At 36.1% G+C, this 17,447-nt stretch overlaps 1 protein-coding gene across 3 annotated transcripts in view; it reads left to right on the forward strand.

Moving 5' to 3' along the window:
* Positions 1-17,447, forward strand: part of REEP3 (receptor accessory protein 3) — a 98,483-nt gene that overhangs the window by 34,000 nt on the left and 47,036 nt on the right. For 2 of the 3 annotated variants that reach the window (XM_057530831.1, XM_057530832.1), the window contains exon 2: positions 14,547-14,619. The exons of the other annotated variant lie outside the window; for it this stretch is intronic. In XM_057530831.1, coding sequence (XP_057386814.1) covers positions 14,547-14,619 — 73 coding nt within the window. The remainder of the gene's footprint in view (positions 1-14,546; positions 14,620-17,447) is intronic. 3 annotated transcript variants of the gene reach the window in all.

A 17,447-nucleotide genomic window follows, 5' to 3' on the forward strand; every position in this document is an offset into this window, starting at 1 on the left:
AAACAGCTGACATGTTAAACAAAAAAGCAATGGGGTGGGGGGGACTTCCCTGGTGGCGCAGTGGATAAGTCTCCGCACTCCCAATGCGGGGGCCCAGGTTTGATCCGTGGTCAGGGAGCTAGATCCCACACGAATGCTGCAACTAAGAGTTCGCATGCCACAACTAAGGAGCAATAAAGGAGCCCGCGAGCTGCAACTAAGGAGCCTACCTGCTGCAACTAACACCCAGTGCAACCAAATAAATAAATAAATAAACAAAGCAATGGGGAGTTCAGTGTTGTATCCTTAGAGCTAGAATATACAGTGCCTGGCACAAAGTATGCCATCAGTGATATCTGTTTCTGTATAATGGAGAGGAATTAACAGATTATTTGAAAGCAAAATATTAAATTCACTTTAGTTTGGTTGGAGCCCAATAAAGAGTTGTTATGCTCATTTGTGAGCGGACTACAGAGGATCGTAGTATGGACTGCACAGTAGATATGAACGCCCAGTGGGAGGACTTGGCAGCAATTTTAGATCTGAGTTCAATTCAGGGAATTTCACTTCGAGATCAGGCTAGAACCCATATTTATGGCTTTTCTTACTCATCTCCTATTTGTTTGTGTAGAGGCATGAACTTTAAGAGAGGAAGTTTTCTCAACATATTCAGAAGTGGTTTGTATGTGATTTTTCTTCACTAGCAGCTTTTTTAAACTTTAGATTAAAACTGAACTCTCCTTATCTTTAATGTCGATGAGGCTAAAGCTGAGTTTGGGTTTTAACAGATCGTGTGCTTAAGGGGCTAAATAAAGAAAACAGTTCCTCTGAGTTAAGAGTTGTTCAGGAGTCAGGGGTTGGTCAGATGATATGAGTAATTCTTATTCCCACCAAGTATAGCCACCTAACCAGTTTGATAGGAATGGAGAGCATGTGAATGTTGATTAAACATGCCAATACTCCTCTATGTAGACTTTGTACACAATCAAAACATGGGTCTCATATTTCTCCAAAGAAGGCATACAGATGCCCAACAGCACATGAAAAGATGCTCAACATCACTATTAGAGAAGTGCAAATCAAAACTACAATGAGGTATTACCTCACACTGGTCAGAATGGCCATCATTAAAATGTCTACAAATAATAAATGCTGGAGAGAGTGTGGAGAAAAGGGAACCCTCCTACACTGTGGGTGGGAATGTAAATTGGTGCAGTCACTATGGAGAACAGTGTGGAGGTTCCTTAGAAAACTAAAAATAGAATTACCATATGATCTAGCAATCTTACTCCTGGGCATATATCCAGACAAAACTATAATTCAAAAAGATACATGCACCCCTTTGTTCATGGCAGCAGTATTTACAATAGTCAAGACATTCAAGCAACCTACATGTCCATGGACAGAGGAATGGATAAAGAAGATGTGGTACATATATGCAATAGAATACTACTCAGCCATAAAAAGGAATGAAATAATGCCATTTGCAGCAATGTGGATGAACCTACAGATTATCATCCTGAGTGTAGTAAGTCAGACAGAGAAAGACAAATATGTTATCACATATGTGGAATCTAAAATATGACACAAATGAACTTATTTACAAAACAGAAACAGACTCACAGACATAGAAAACAAATCTATGGTTACCAAAGGGGAAACGGGGCAGGGAGATAAATTAGGATTTTGGGATTAGCAGATACAAACTACTGTATATAAAGTAGATAAACAAGGTCCTACTATATAGCACAGGGAACTATATTCAGTATCCCGTAATAAACCATAATTGAAAAGAATATGGAAAATATATATATATATAATGTATGTATATAAAAAAATTGAATTACTTTGCTGTACGCCAGAAACTAACACACTATAAATCAACTATACTTCAATAAAAAACATTTTAGAAAATGGGTCTCAGATATCTTTTTTTTATATATGATGGGTCACAGTTCACAGTTACTTAGATAACTTCTGAATGTTGTCTTCATTCAACTACTGATATTGGAGATGTTTGCTATGAGTTACACATTGTATAAATTACAAAGTTTTTTTGGTATAGAGCAAAGAGCACAGGTTTTGAAATTAGAAGTTCTAAGTTTATTTTGTTTTGCCTTCGACACTTAGTCGTGCTTAATTAATAAGATTGTTAGTCTCTGAGCCTTATCTGTAGAGATAGAGCAGTAATATCTACCCCACGTATGAACTTCTTATTTGTAGTGACAATCAGAATGGAAAAATTACACCTGGTAAACTGGGGAATGCTGTAGATTTTGGGGACCTTCGTCTTCTTTTAGTTATGTTTGGCAATCTATAGAACCCTGTCCACAAGATGCCTAGTTCCTTGAAGGCCTCAAAAGTTGGTGGTTCTATCGCGTATTCTGTATTGAGTTGAGCATTATTTTTAAACATTTTTCTTTGGTCTGGGCCTACCACATAGTAGGCCCTGGTGGTTGGGGGTGAGGTGGTGGCTAGGGGAAAGAGTAAGAGGATGATGAAATACTAGTCTGATTTACTGTGAATTGATTTCTTTCCCCTTAGTTTTATCTTTAGCTTTCCTTTAAGAGTAGAAATTAGAAGCTCTGAAGTAAAATTAGATGTTTAGCTCTGACAACATGAAAATTCCAAGCTTTATAGCTCTTGATGACTATAATTAAAACATGTATAAAATCTTTCAAAGGAAATTTTTACTGTGTTTTTCTCTCCTTGACAGTTTTAAACTTGTATCACTGGTTAAAGAATTCAGGATTTGGGTTTTTCCTCATGGGTTTGACTTTTTCCTCGTGATTGTAATTTTCATACTTTCCTTTAAAGCCACTTAACTTGTTTTACTAAATGGGAATTCTCTCCTAGTAGAGATTCTTAGCAACAAATCTTTTCTTGAAATCTGTATAAGACAAAAGTTACATATTATTTTCAGTAATCATATATGAACTTTTGCTACATGATGGCTGCTTAAACAGTGGCATAATAATTCATTTAGAAAGAATATACACAGATAAATGGGTTATCACCAGACCTTGTACCAGTTGTAATCATTTAGCCTTAAACAGGCACAAATTTATTATTTTCAAAGATTTATTAATTTTTGCCACTTTACTCTGTACAACTCTCTTCCCTTATCATCTCTTACATTTATTTTAGAATTTAATTTTAATTTAAATTCTATTTTAGAATTTAAGACAGAGTTTGACAAAAGTCCAGATAACCTATAGTCACATTACTTCTAAAAATACAGTTAGAGCTTAGCATATGGACAACATTTGCTTAATCATAATCAGTTTTAATCCAAGACTAAAGTAACCTAATGTTGTCACACCTTAGTTTGTTGAAGATGCAGAATTCAGAAATTCAAATTCTTGGGCCCCACTTCCAAAGATTCTCATTCCCAGTTGATTCCTATATACAGACAGATTTGCAAGCTTCTAAACCATTTATAGAGGATGCTTTTCAAGTAGTTCTCAAGGGTTTAGGATTCCTCAGAGGATTCTACAATCATGGAAGCTACATTCTCTGAGGACAACTTAATTGCATTTGTCTCTTATTTATTTGCATTCATCTCTTATTTTTTGATGATCCTAAGAAAGATTTCCTCTGGGGGGAAAATACTGCTTTGAAAAAATTCAGAAAACTACTGTTATACAATGGGATTTCTAGGATTCCCTAATATTTTATTTATTTATTTATTTATTTATTTTTTGGCTGCGTTGGGTCTTCGTTGCTGCACGCGGGCTTTCTCTAGTTGCGGAGAGCAGGGGCTACTCTTCGTTGAGGTGTGTGGGCTTCTCATTGTGGTGGCTTCTCCTGTTGTGGAGCACGAGCTCTTGACATGCAGTCTTAAGTAGTTGTGGCATGCGGGCTCAGTAGTTGTGGCTCACAGGCTCTAGAGCGCAGGCTCAGTAGTTGTGGCGCACGGGGTTAGTTGCTTCCCGGGGTGTAGCATCTTCCCGGACCAGGGCTCAAACCTGTGTCCCTTGCATTGGCAGATGGATTCTTAACAACTGTACCACCAGGGAATTCCGATTCCCTAATATTTAAGAGTCTACTTTTATTTTAAAAATTCACCAGAGTCTGTGTTAATATTAGAGACCTAATCTTCAAACAGAATTGAACTATGATAAAGGGCAAAAAACGTTTGCCCTCTTTCTCTTCATCTTGCATGAAGCCTTTTATAAACTTGATTGCCAGAATAGCCTGCCTTTTTGATTTCACTAAATTCTGTGAATTCTTTCTACATATAGTATTTCATTGTTCTTCTAATAGAAACATACTATAGTTTCCCTTGGCTAAAACACATATAGGCAGTGGTGTGCTGGGAATGCTTAATAACTGGGGCAAAGGGACTGATTCATATCATTTGCTAATTTCCATGATGTAAATACTCCCTACAATAATAGCCTATTTCAAGCTACCAGTGTGATGTCACCAAATGTGGAGCTGGGAGGAGACACACACAGAACACTTAGTATTTCCACCATACAGATAGAATAAGTGTAAATAACTTCAAGAGCATAGCAAAATGTAGTCAAAGTAGTTAGGAATAAAATAATTAGAAAATGAGGAGTTTGAGTATTTACTGTTTTGTTATTAATGTATTTTATATATTTAAATTAGTTGATTGTAAGATATCCAAGAAATTGTTTCCGTGCTTCTGTGGGGAAATAGATTGTTTCAAAATGCGAGAAGACTTCTACTTTGCATTTTCTACTTTATTCTGTTTTTTAGATTACCTATGTTAAAAGTTTTAAGCGACAGCAACAAAAACAGTATTTAAAAAGAAGCTCTCCAAAATATTTTCATGTGTGGCTAAGCTGGGGAACCAACAGTGGTTCTCAGTCACAGCTACCTACACTAAAAAATGCATTTCTTGGTTCTCTGGCACTGTAGAGCTGAATTCTGTGCTTAATCGCAGTGCCCAGTGCATTTTAACTATTTGGTTATGCTCTGCTATGTTCTTTCAAATTATTTGAGAAATCATTTGCCAAATGTATATGTTAGAATATAAAGAAAAATAAGAGAATTAAGACTAGGAAAAAATAGCAATCAAAATATAAAATAAAAATCTGGTGAATACAAGTACTATATAAATATGCCAAACTTAAGGCCCATCATATTGAACAACAGATTTTGCCTATGAGCTTCCTCGCAATTAGTTGGGGGGGGCGGAAAGGAATAATATAATTCTTATCAGAAGGAAGGGCATCATTTTCTCAAAGAAAGCTAAGCATTGCATTGTACCGAATTCCAAAGTAAATCTCACACATGAAATTTCATATATAGGGATACCAATATAATAGACAATGCCCTTAATACTATTCCCCTAGTATTTATAGCCATGGGTTTCACATGGCAGTTTCTTATATTATACTTCAAGAAAAAACAAGAATGTAATATTAAAAAACAACTCAGTTAAAGTGAATTTTCCCCCAAATAAGATAGGTATCATGTTTAGGAATATAATCTGGTAGTCGAGCTTGATCCAAATTTAGAGTGACACCACCTACAGAAATAAAGGTTTAGAACAAGGATGGCAAAAAAAAAAAAGGCAAGTAAGTCCACTTAGCTTCCGTCCTTTGTTGTGAGCTTATGTTGGTGCTGTGTTGACAAGGATTCCGAGACCAGGGTCAGCAGAAAAGAGTGCAGTGAATGACTAGCAGTTTCTCTCTTGGTCACAGGAATGAGTAGCAGAGAGACCTCTGCATGTTTGCCATCCTTACGCCAGGCTATTTTATGTACATTTCACTGGTCTTGGTCTTTGGTGTAAACTGGATTACAGACAGGTGGGGTTTGTTTATACTCTTTGATGAGGGCCTGGAGAGTATTGTATTTTGCGTTGCTCTTTGAGAGTGTACATGGTATCTATGTTCATTGTGACTAATCCTAACGAGTCTGGTACATCTGTCTTTAATCGTTCTGACTTTTGATCCTATGCTTTGTTTCTTTAATATTAGTTATCCCATTTTAGTTAATCTCTCGTCTCATTGAGTTTGTCCTTTAATGTAATAGAACACCATAATTAACATTTTTTTTTGTTTGGGAGCATGATTCTGAATGCAGTGGAATGAGGAGAATTTGCTGAGTGAGTAACACCAGGTGCCAATTAGCATGGTCACGTGACGTATTAGCATTATATAGTTTACTATCAGCAATAAGCTGTTTGTAATGCTTCCTTTTAACAAACTACAATGTAAATTCCTTTCTATTATTAGAGCAGGAACTTGTAATCTAAAGACAATTTAGGGGGAATTAAAATAATTCTGAAATTAAATGTTAATATCATTAACTATAATATTTTGGGATGTTTTTCTCTTTTCATAGCAATTTATACACCGCATGATTGTTCTAATCCACATATTATCTTAAAAACACAGTTCATCTGTTGGAAAAAATGCCGACTGACTCCTAATCTATTTCACCTGTTGGACTTTTTTTTAATCTTATTAAAGAAAATAGTCCTTAAATGGGTATTTTATACATTCCTTATAAGAATATAAAATGATGTTACTTTTCTGAAGAGCAGTTTGGCAATATATATTAAAGCTCTTCAAAATCTCAGCCTGTTTGACTTAGCTATTCGCCTTCTAGGATAATGTCATTGGGAAATAGTGATCTTTAAGTGGGGATTTTGGAGTGAGAGTGCCTGGCTTTGAATCTAGCCAATAAAGTTATAAGCTGTTATGACACCAGATTAATTTCTTAACTTCCGTAAGGCTCAGTCTTTTCATCGGTAAAATACGTATGAAAATAGCACATATCTCTAGGTGTTACTGTGAGAATTAAATGAAGTCATATACAGAAAGTGCTTAACATCCTGCCTAGTATAAAATGTTGATAAATAATTGCTGTTATTAGTAATCAGAGAAAGATTGTTCATCATAGCATTAATTAAAATAGTACACATACAGGAACGTATGATTTTCATTCATATGAAGGAATATTATACTATATAGTTGTTAAATGACATTCTTAAAGAATATTTAAAGATATAAGAAAATGTTCATAATGTAACATTTAGTGGAAGGGCAGGACAAAAATCTATATGCTCTCAGATGTCAATTGATTGTTTTTAGTATTCTATAACATATTTATTACAACATGTTTTTAAAATAGTCTTTAAAATGTTATGTTTTAAACTAATGTTTTTAAAAGATTATAGAAAAAACTTCAAAAGATAATACCAAAATGTTAAGACTGGATCACTGTTAAAGATTCTTAAAACTAGGTGATAGGGATAGTGGGATTTATTTTATTAATACTATACTATCTGTGTATAATTTCATTTTTCATAATGTTTTTTAAAAGAATGACAAGAATAATAGATAAAAAAGGAAGTTTAAATCCTTGGAATTAGTGCTTTGTCATTTGTTTAAATGTAAATTAATTCTTCATCAGTGTTGTTATTTAACTATTATTGATGCATTTTTAAGGTTTTCAAACGATTTGAGTGATATCAGACTTGTGAAAAGTTTGACAAAAATTATAACAAATATACATAAATATATATTTGGAATAATCTTTACCAAAAAGAAAGATAGTTTATTCAATAATGGAATTACTTGTGATTTTTATTGTCTTTTTTATACTTTTCTACATCTTACAAAAATTCTACAGTAAGTTCTTTTTAAGATCTTAATCAGAAAAAGCATTAATCAATTTTTTATGAAATGATGTTTAACTTTTATGCTTTAATGACATTAATTCTAGTATTGAAAGCACTCTTACTCGTTACTTCTTAGACTTGCCTTTGAACATGATACAATTCTCTAAAACAATTTTGGTGAAGGATGGATTGTGTCATACCATCTGTCCAGAAAATAGGTATTTCAAGTATTTTCCGTATATGAAAAATGATATAAGAACCATCTTCACTACTGCATTCCCATAAATTTTATTTCCTTTTTTAAATAGTGTTTTTCAACACAGCCAGTGTTCGTATAGGCAACTTTACCTTAGTGGGAGGGAAGGGTATTATGAGTATTTTGGCAAAGTTCTCCAGTCTGTAGGCAGAAATAAGACTAAGAGTAAATGAGTAGCTATTTCTTCCTACCTCTATAACTGAAACGATATTCAAATTTATAGGTCAATTTTATTTGTAGAAAATACTCCCTTTATAAACCATAAGTTTATCTTGTAGGTGGCCTTCTAAAATAAACTTTATTTGATTTTATACAGTGTGTGCTCATACTTTGGCTTTATGCCTGACCTCCCAGGTTGCAAACATCTCCAGTAGAAGCCAATATTAAAGAAAATGAACCAAAAAATAACCTAGAAAATATTACAGATGTTAGTAATAAATTATCCAGTAATATTCACATTGGAGCAATAATAAATTATAATATTAACAGTGGTGGTCCTTAAAAATTGTCCCACTATTCACTAAGACATTTAATCTTTCCAGCATTCCAAATGAAATACATTATTGTTTTCTACTCTTAACAAAAGTTGCTGTTAGGGACGTTGTGTTTGTTCATTTGACTGTTTCTATTCAATACAGAGGTTAGAAAATAAAAGCAAAACACCTGTATGTATAGCATCAACTAGCACCAAACCTTACTATATGTGAGAAAATTATCTATTTTGAAAGTCAGTTATATATACATTAAAAATTCAAATGATCTAGGGCTTCCCTGGTGGCGCAGTGGTTGAGAATCTGCCTGCTAATGCAGGGGACACGGGTTCGAGCCCTGGCTTGGGAAGATCCCACATGCCGCGGAGCGGCTGGGCCCGTGAGCCACAACTGCTGAGCCTGCGCGTCTGGAGCCTGTGCTCCGCAACGAGAGAGGCCGCGACGGTGAGAGGCCCGCGCATCGCGATGAAGAGTGGCCCCCGCTTGCCACAACTGGAGAAAGCCCTCGCACAGAAACGAAGACCCAACACAGCCAAAATCAATCAATCAATCAATCAATCAAACATACGCATCTGATTCAAGATCCTCATTAAAAAAAAAAAAAAAAAATTCAAATGATCTAAAATAGAGTATGCTAGGGACTTCCCTGGAAGCGCAGTGGTTAAGAGTCCACCTGCCAATGCAGGGGACACGGGTTTGAGCCCTGGTCCAGGAAGATCCCTCATGCCGTGGAGCAACTAAGCCCGTGTGCCACAACTACTGAGCCTGTGCTCTAGAGCCCACGAGCCACAACTACTGAAGCCCACGCGCCTAGAGCCCGTGCTCCGCAACAAGAGAAGCCACTTCAATGAGAGGCCCGTGCACCACAACTAAGAGTAGCCCCCGCTTGCTGCAACTAGAGAAAGCCTGCATGCAGCAACAAAGACCCAACGCAGCCAAAAATAAATAAATAAATATTTTTAAAAATAAAATAGAATATGCTAAAGGCAAAATGACTAATCCTGACAAATTCTACATTTCACAATAAAAGTAATTTAGAAGTCTGTGGAGGAGGGTGGGATCTTGAAGGAAAAAAGTGAATTAATTAAGCAAGAAAAAAAATGGAAGAAAGAAGAGGAGGGAGGATAAGGAGGGAAGGAGGCATTGCAGGCAGAAGCACACACTCCAGGATTGAAGTAGAAATATCATACAGGAGGCATATTGAGGAAACCATGTTGAAACAGATGGTTTATATAAGGCAGTGGTTTTCAAAATACGTTCTGATGAGCCCCTACATGGGCTGGATGGCAAAGGGGTGAAGAGGCCAACTACTGAAGTTTTTAAGCAAGGTAGTAGAGCAGATCAATATTAGGAAGGTAGAGTAGATATTAGGTAGTAGAGTAGATCAATATTAGGAAGACTGATCTGACAGTGGAGCCAGAGGCTGTGTTGGGAAACCATTCAGTAAGTCAGATGAGATGGCAAGAGCCTACATGTATCATTGGCCACTGATTTGAAAATAAAAGAGGATGGATGTGTGGATGCTCACCAAGGAAGAACCAACAGGACTGAGTTACAGATTGGATGGATGATGTAGCAGGGGAAGGAGGAGTCAAAGATCCATACACTGATAGTGATGGAGAATCTCATGTTGAATTTAAATCCAGCGGTACTTGATTGCATGGGAATATGGAAGATAATATGTTGATTGTGTCCAAATTCTCAAGGGAAATACGAAGTGGATGGAAATGGCTAACTTGAATATGTAAACTATAACTGTGGTGGCTGACTTTGGGATTATACCTTAGGTCTGCAGTGAGGATGAACACATAGCAGACCTGAGAGTTGTATTCTTGTTTACACCTCGGGTCCTAAGGTAAATCGCTTTCTTAGAAGTCACTAAGCTGGAAAGCCTCTGTGCCTTGTGGGGTGCCTGTGTTAAACTGAAAAGCCCTAGGCTCTGTGGCACAGCTAAAAATCTCATATCCAGAGTCTGGGGATTGGCTTCTGGTGAAATAGCATTCACAGGGTAGTATCGTTAGGTAAGGCAGAGAATGTTAATCAAGTGGCTTCCAGGTGGTGAGGATAAAACCCGCAACAGGAGACGACTAGGTATTCCTCTAACCTGGTTACACGAGCCCCAAATCCAGGGTTCAGCTTTGTGAAGGATAAGAAAGTCACCAGGGATTTATAACCCATTCCCCCTCCCCCAGATAATCTGTAAGTAAACTAAAAAATCTCTCTTTATCTCTTATATAGAGATATAAATATTTACTTGCTCTCAGTGTAAGAATGCTTATTTAGGGCTTCCCTGGTGGCGCAGTGGTTCAGAGTCTGCCTGCCAATGCAGGGGACACGGGTTCGAGCCCTGGTCTGGGAAGATCCCACGTACCGCGGAGCGGCTGGGCCCGTGAGCCACAACTACTGAGCCTGTGTGTCTGGAGCCTGTGCTCCGCGACAAGAGAGGCCGCGATAGTGAGAGGCCCCCGCTTGCCGCAGCTGGAGAAAGCCCTCGCACAGAAACGAAGACCCAACACAGCCAAAAATAAATATAAATAAATAAATAAAATAAAGGAGTTCCTTAAAAAAAAAAAAAAGAATGCTTATTTAATATAAATGGAAATATTTATTTAATGTAAAAGTTCTTAAATATACAGTATGTGTTAAGAGCTGAATTATGTCCCCCTCGCAAAACTTGTATGTTGAAGTCCTAACCCGCAGTATCTCAGAATGCGACTGTATTTGGAGATAAGATCTTTAAAGAGGCAATTAAATTCAAATGAGGTATTCAGGGTGGGCCTGAATCCAATGTGACTGGTGTTCTTACAAGAAGAAGAGATCAGGACACACACGTGGACCAAGGTATGACCACGTGAGGACACAGTGAGAATGTGACCATCTGCAATCCAAGGAGGAAGGCCTCAGGAAAAAATCAAATATGCCAACACCTTGATCTTGGACTTCCAGCCTCCAGAACTATGAGAAAATAAGTATCTGTTGTTTAAACCATCCAGTCTGTGGTATTTCATTATGGCAGCCCTAGCAAACATAATACAGTATGTATTTCAGCAAATTTCATAAACAAAATTGAAAGATAACAATAACCTAGAAAAATATTGGCTAACATACAAAATAGACAAAGAAGGGCCTCAAATCAACAACACTGTAGTAACAATGAGCACACCTAGCACCCAGATCTGGGTCTTAAATACCATCATCCAGTAAAAGGAACGGAGGCTGCTTGGAGGAGTGGCTGATTCTAGGAATGCGACAGGAAGTACACACTATGAGCCTGGCGCATTATGTAGTGCCAGAAAGTAACAAATTGCTAAAAAAAAGAAAAAGAAAAAAATCCGTCCCTCACAATTATGGAGGTATGTCAGAGGGACACAGGAACTAACCGAAAGATGTCCCAATGTTCAAAGCTTTTGAGCAACAAAATAAAGTATTATTGGATTAAAATCCAAAGTGTAAAATAAACCTATGAGTCCATATTGACATAAATACATTATTGAATAAATAAGTAACTGGGGAAGAATAGACAAATCTCCCGTGCAGAAGAATTCCAAATAATTTATATAGCTAATCCACTCTCAAGGAGGTAGAGGGCAACTCCCCACTCAAGCCTGTGCATAGTGACTTCCTTCCAAAGACTACAGCATGGAGGTGGTGGGAGTAACCTTAAAGTTACCAAATCTAACACACACTACCTCAGCCTGGTGGCCAAGGTTAACATCAATAGTGATAAGCCATACTAATAGTATGTGCCCTTAATATGATGAGATGGAACTTAGCCTCCGTGATCTTCCTCCCCCAAACCCACACCTCAGTCTAATCATGAGAAAAACATCAGACAAATGCCAGTCAAGTGGCTTCCTACAGCATAGTTGGCCCATATTCCTCAAAACTGTCAACATCAGGGACTTCCCTGGTGGCGCAGTGGTTAAGACTTTGCGCTCCCAATGCAGCGGGCCCGGGTTCGATCCCTGGTCGGGGAACTAGATCCCACACGCATGCCTCAACTAAAAGTTTGCATGCCACAACTAAGGAGCCTTCGAGCCCCAACTAAAAGGAGCCCATCTGCTGCAACTAAGGAGCCTGCAAGCTGCAACTAAGGCCCAGTGCAACCTAACTAATTAATTAAAACAAAACAAAAAACACATGGTATAAAAAAACCATCAAGATCATTTACCAAGGAAAGTCTGAGAAACTTACAGCCAAGAGGACCTAAGGAGGCAAGACAACTAAATATAATATGCTCTCCTGGATGGGATCCTGGGACAGAAAAAGGATGCTAGGTAAAAACTAAAGACATCTGAATAAAGTTTGGACTTTAGTTAATAATATATTAATTATGATAAATGTACCATACTGATGCAAGATGTTATTGATAGGAGTAACTCAGTGTAGGGTATTGGGAATTATCTATGCCATCTTCCCAACTTTTCTGTAAAAATAAAACTATTCTAAAATAACTCTTTTTTAAAAATAGATTAAAGAAAGAAAAGTAGACAACAGAATATCATACACTCATGTATCAAAAAACCAGTGAACACTTGAGAAAAACTCATACTTACTGGTGCTCAGAAATGCACATTAGAACATATAAGGCGATTATTTTTCTCCTATTTAGCTGGCAAACTTTTTTTAAATGATGGTACACACAATTGGCAATGTATAGGAATGCAAAGTGGAACTACTTCTCTGGAGGGCATTTTTGGTAATAGGCAGAAATGTGTGCACTCTTTGAAGCAGCAATACTGCAACCAGAAAGTGTATATCAGTGTGCATAGAAATGTTTTTCACAGTATTATGTGCAATAGCAAAAATCTGGAAATTAACCAAAAGCCTATAAATATGGGACTGTTTAAATAAATTATGTGAATGTCAATGTGGAATGTAATGAAGGTATTAATACTGTAGACTAATATTTGAAGACAAAAAATTCCATGATGTTATGTGAAAATGCCAATTGTAAACCATATATACTGTGTCATGCCATTTCTGTATCTGACACACACACACACCCTCTTGGATCTGGAATTTGGTGAAATAATTGTAACAGAGAGCATTAAATTAAATCCTGTTAGTGATTGTCATTTTATAAATGCTTTAAGAGTTACTTTAGAATGGATAAAGATGTGGTGTGTGTGTGTGTATATATATATATATATATTAAAGCACAATGGAATATTACTGAGCCATAAAAAAGAAGGAAATAATGCCATTTGCAGCAACATGGATGGACCTAGAGATTGTTATACTGAGTAAAGTAAGTCAGACAGAGAAAGCCAAATATCATGTGATATCACATATATGTGAATCTAAAAAAAAGGTACAAATGAACTTATCTACAAAACAGAAATAGAGTTACAAATGTAGAAAACAAACTTATGGTTACCAGGGGGTAAGGGGGGAAGAATAAAATGAGAGATTGGGATTGACATATACACACTACTATATATAAAATAGATAACTAATAAGAACCTAGTGTATAGCACAGGGAACTCTACTCAATACTCTGAAATGACCTATATGGGAAAAGAATCTAAAAAAGAGTGGATATATGTATATGTATAACTGATTCACTTCGCTGTACACCTGAAGTTAACACAACATTGTAAATCAACTATACTCCAATTAAAAAAAAATTAAGTTATTTTAAGATATATTGTAATAAATGTATCAAGTATTGTTTCACAGCACTGTCATAATTAGAAATCAGTGCTTCTCAAACCAATGGAGTGAAGGGCCACTTTTTCCATTACCCCAAATTATGTGTGTGTGTGCATGCATGTTATATTTATGTTTTAGGTATACTACACATGGATAAAAAGTAGGATTTGCATACAGTAAAGTGTTGCCTGTGGTTATTTCTGACTCGTAGCGTTGGGGCAAATTTTATTCTTTTGGCAATTGTGTACATTTTCCAAATGTTCAAGGATCTACAGAATATTTTTTGTAATTAGTAAAAAAGATTTTAAGTGGCAGTTTTTAAAAATAAATCTTTTTTTCCCATGAAACTACCTAGAATACTGAAACCATCTTTTTGTTTAACAAAAATTGTATTTTTAGTTTGCTTTTCTGAGTGGATTTAGTTTATACACAAAGTTTTCATACATATTTACACTGTCATATGTTCTCCATGTACTTTCTGCTTTTCTATTAGGTGAAATTTTCATGAGCTGTTAAAAGCATTATTATGTTTGATTAGTCCTCTTGTACTTTTTACTTTTAGGTTGGTGTTTGGAATGCTTTATCCTGCATATTATTCATACAAAGCTGTGAAAACAAAAAACGTGAAGGAATATGTAAGTATAGTTTTGTGAGTGATCAATTCTAGTTGAATGTATCCATTATATACAATACTAGAAAAACTGCCATTATTTTAGAAACAGCTGGAATAATGTTTTGGGTTAAAAATGTGATATAAATGTAATAAAGTTAGTCTTTTTTTAAAACTAATTTTGAATACAATTGCAAAGTGGAGTTTCAAAAATAGTTTGCTGTCAGTTGGCAGTTAAATAAGTATGATCCCCAAATGAGTAATTGGATCTCTTATTCATTTAGACTTTAAGTCCCAGTAAAATAAGAGGTTGGGAAATTGTTTTTTATTCTTGTTTAAATGGATAGGTACACCAAGAATATCTCTCTGGTCCTAAAACCTTTTTTCTTCCTTCATAGTTGTTTTGTCCCTTTCTAATTGATTTAAATACATAGATACCTCATGACTACTGACAATTACAATCTTTTTTCTTCTTGAATCATACTATATTTGTAATGATTTCCTCTTCAGTCATCAATGTTTCTTTTCTCTTTTACTTTCCTCTTCCCTGTTCCTTAACTGTTTTTTTTTATTTCACTAATTTTTAAAATGTTCTTCTTTTCTTTATTATTCATTCATTTATTTACACATTTCTGTAAGTTCTCCCTCCCAATTTTATCCATAATGTTCAATGGTAAATGGGCTTCCCCACCTATAAATCCTGGCATAAGTTTACTATTTGTGATGAAGGGAATTTTCAGAGAATAGCAAAAGCATAGCTTATTAGTGGTTAATCAACAGGGGTAAGCAGTCAACACTGAGAACTGCACATCAGTAGCTATGGTTCTTTTTTTAATTGAGGTGACATTCAGGTAACATAAAACTAACCATTTCATAGTGAACAATTGGTGGCATTCACTACACTCACAATCTTGTGCAAACACTACTTCTGTCTACTTCCAAAAGATTTTCATCACTCCAAAATAAAACAACATACCCGTTAAGCAGTTACTCGTCACACTGCCCCTGCCCCCCAGCCCCTAGCAACCATCAATCTGCTTTGTTTGTATGGATTCTGGGTATTTCATATAAACTGAATCATATAATATGTGACCTTTTGTGTCTGGCTTCTTTTTACCTAGGATAATGTTTTCAAGATTCCTCCACATTATATCATGTATCATTATTTCATTCCTTTTTATGGCTGAGTAAAACTGCATGCACATAGAACATTTTGTTTCTCCATTTATCCATTGACAGACATCTGCATTGTTTCCAGCTTTTTAGTATTATGAATAGTGCTGCTATAAACATTTGTGTACAAGGCTTTGTTTGAGTACCTAATTTCAGTTCTCTTGGATATATAGCCATGGTTCTTTACAAGGGATCTTGGATGGTAGCCTTGTCATCCAACTTATCAAATGACCAGAGAACATATTCTTTATTCTATTTGTTCAGGGTAGTTTGTTCTTGTTTTTTGAGTAGGGGGAGGCTCTGAAACCTTTATAGCTAACCCATCCTATTGAACGTTTATACTCACTTTTTATCTTCTGTATAAAACTAATCTTGAAGTAAAGTATATACAAATTAATTAGAATGGTGGAATATACCTAGCAGAGGTAGAGAGGTTATTCAGTTGAGCTCTGAAATTTTTCTGTCCTTTTAATATATATATTTATCTCTTGGATCTAAGATTGGTGCAAAGTCTTAAGAGATGGAACCACATTAAGTCCTAGTAATTTAAAGTAATTGTTAACGGCTTGAAAGGCCATGTATTAATATATATCATAATAAATTCTTCAAATATTGTTTTACGGTACTGGCATACTTTAGTTTTTAGAAACAAGCAAGTTTCTTCAGTTAACAGCGCTTCTCAAGCTACCTGTGGTATAGGACCAGTTTGGGATTTTTTGTTTTCTTTTTAAATAATTTCCATTAAGTCATAGACAAATACTTTTTAAAATAAAATTAAAAAGTAATTACTAGAAAAATGAAACGAAACCCCAAGAACATACGAAATACAACCCCAACTTTTTTTTATTATTAGATTCAGTAGACCTGAAATTACTGACAATTTTGTATTAACAGCAACAATTCACAGCCTTGCACTAGTCCATAGACAACACTTTGCCTTACGGTGTCATATTTGAATTTAATTGGAATTCTCTTTTGAAAGATAAAAATAAGAGTTGCTCTTCATTTCCAAACACCATGAAAATATGAGCTGGGAGTATACAGCTGGCTAGTACTTAATAACTGTACTGGCCAATACAATGCTCCTTATTTGAAATGTTTATGATACTGTTATTAAATGAGATCTTTTTTCTGAACCTAATTAATTATATAGTTGAAGTACATGGTGATATGTTTCTCAACTCTGGGTCCATCTTACCTATAAAGTGTTATACACCCAGGGTAAACAATAACTGGTAAGCCTCTGTGTGCCTTTGTGTACATATTTCATTTATTGATTGATTGATTGATTGATTGCTGTGTTGGGTCTTCGTTTCTGTGCGAGGGCTTTCTTTAGTTGCGGCGAGCGGGGGCCACTCTTCATCGCGGTGCGCGGGCCTCTCACTATCGCGGCCTCTCTTGCTGCGGAGCACAGGCTCCAGACGCGCAGGCTCAGCAATTGTGGCTCACTTGCCCAGCTGCTCCGCGGCATATGGGATCTTCCCAGACCAGGGCTCAAACCCGTGTCCCCTGCATTGGCAGGCAGACTCTCAACCACTGCACCACCAGGGAAGCCCCCGTGTGTACATATTTCTGCTTGAGGTATTCTCCTGTCTTCCTTCCCAAATGTGCAATGTTTTTGTTGGGAAAAAAAGTTAAGTACAAGTTGAAAATGAAGCTCTAATAATATAAGGGTATTAT

The sequence above is a fragment of the Balaenoptera acutorostrata genome, chromosome 16 (genome assembly GCF_949987535.1).
Source record: "Balaenoptera acutorostrata chromosome 16, mBalAcu1.1, whole genome shotgun sequence".
NCBI lineage: Eukaryota > Metazoa > Chordata > Mammalia > Artiodactyla > Balaenopteridae > Balaenoptera > Balaenoptera acutorostrata.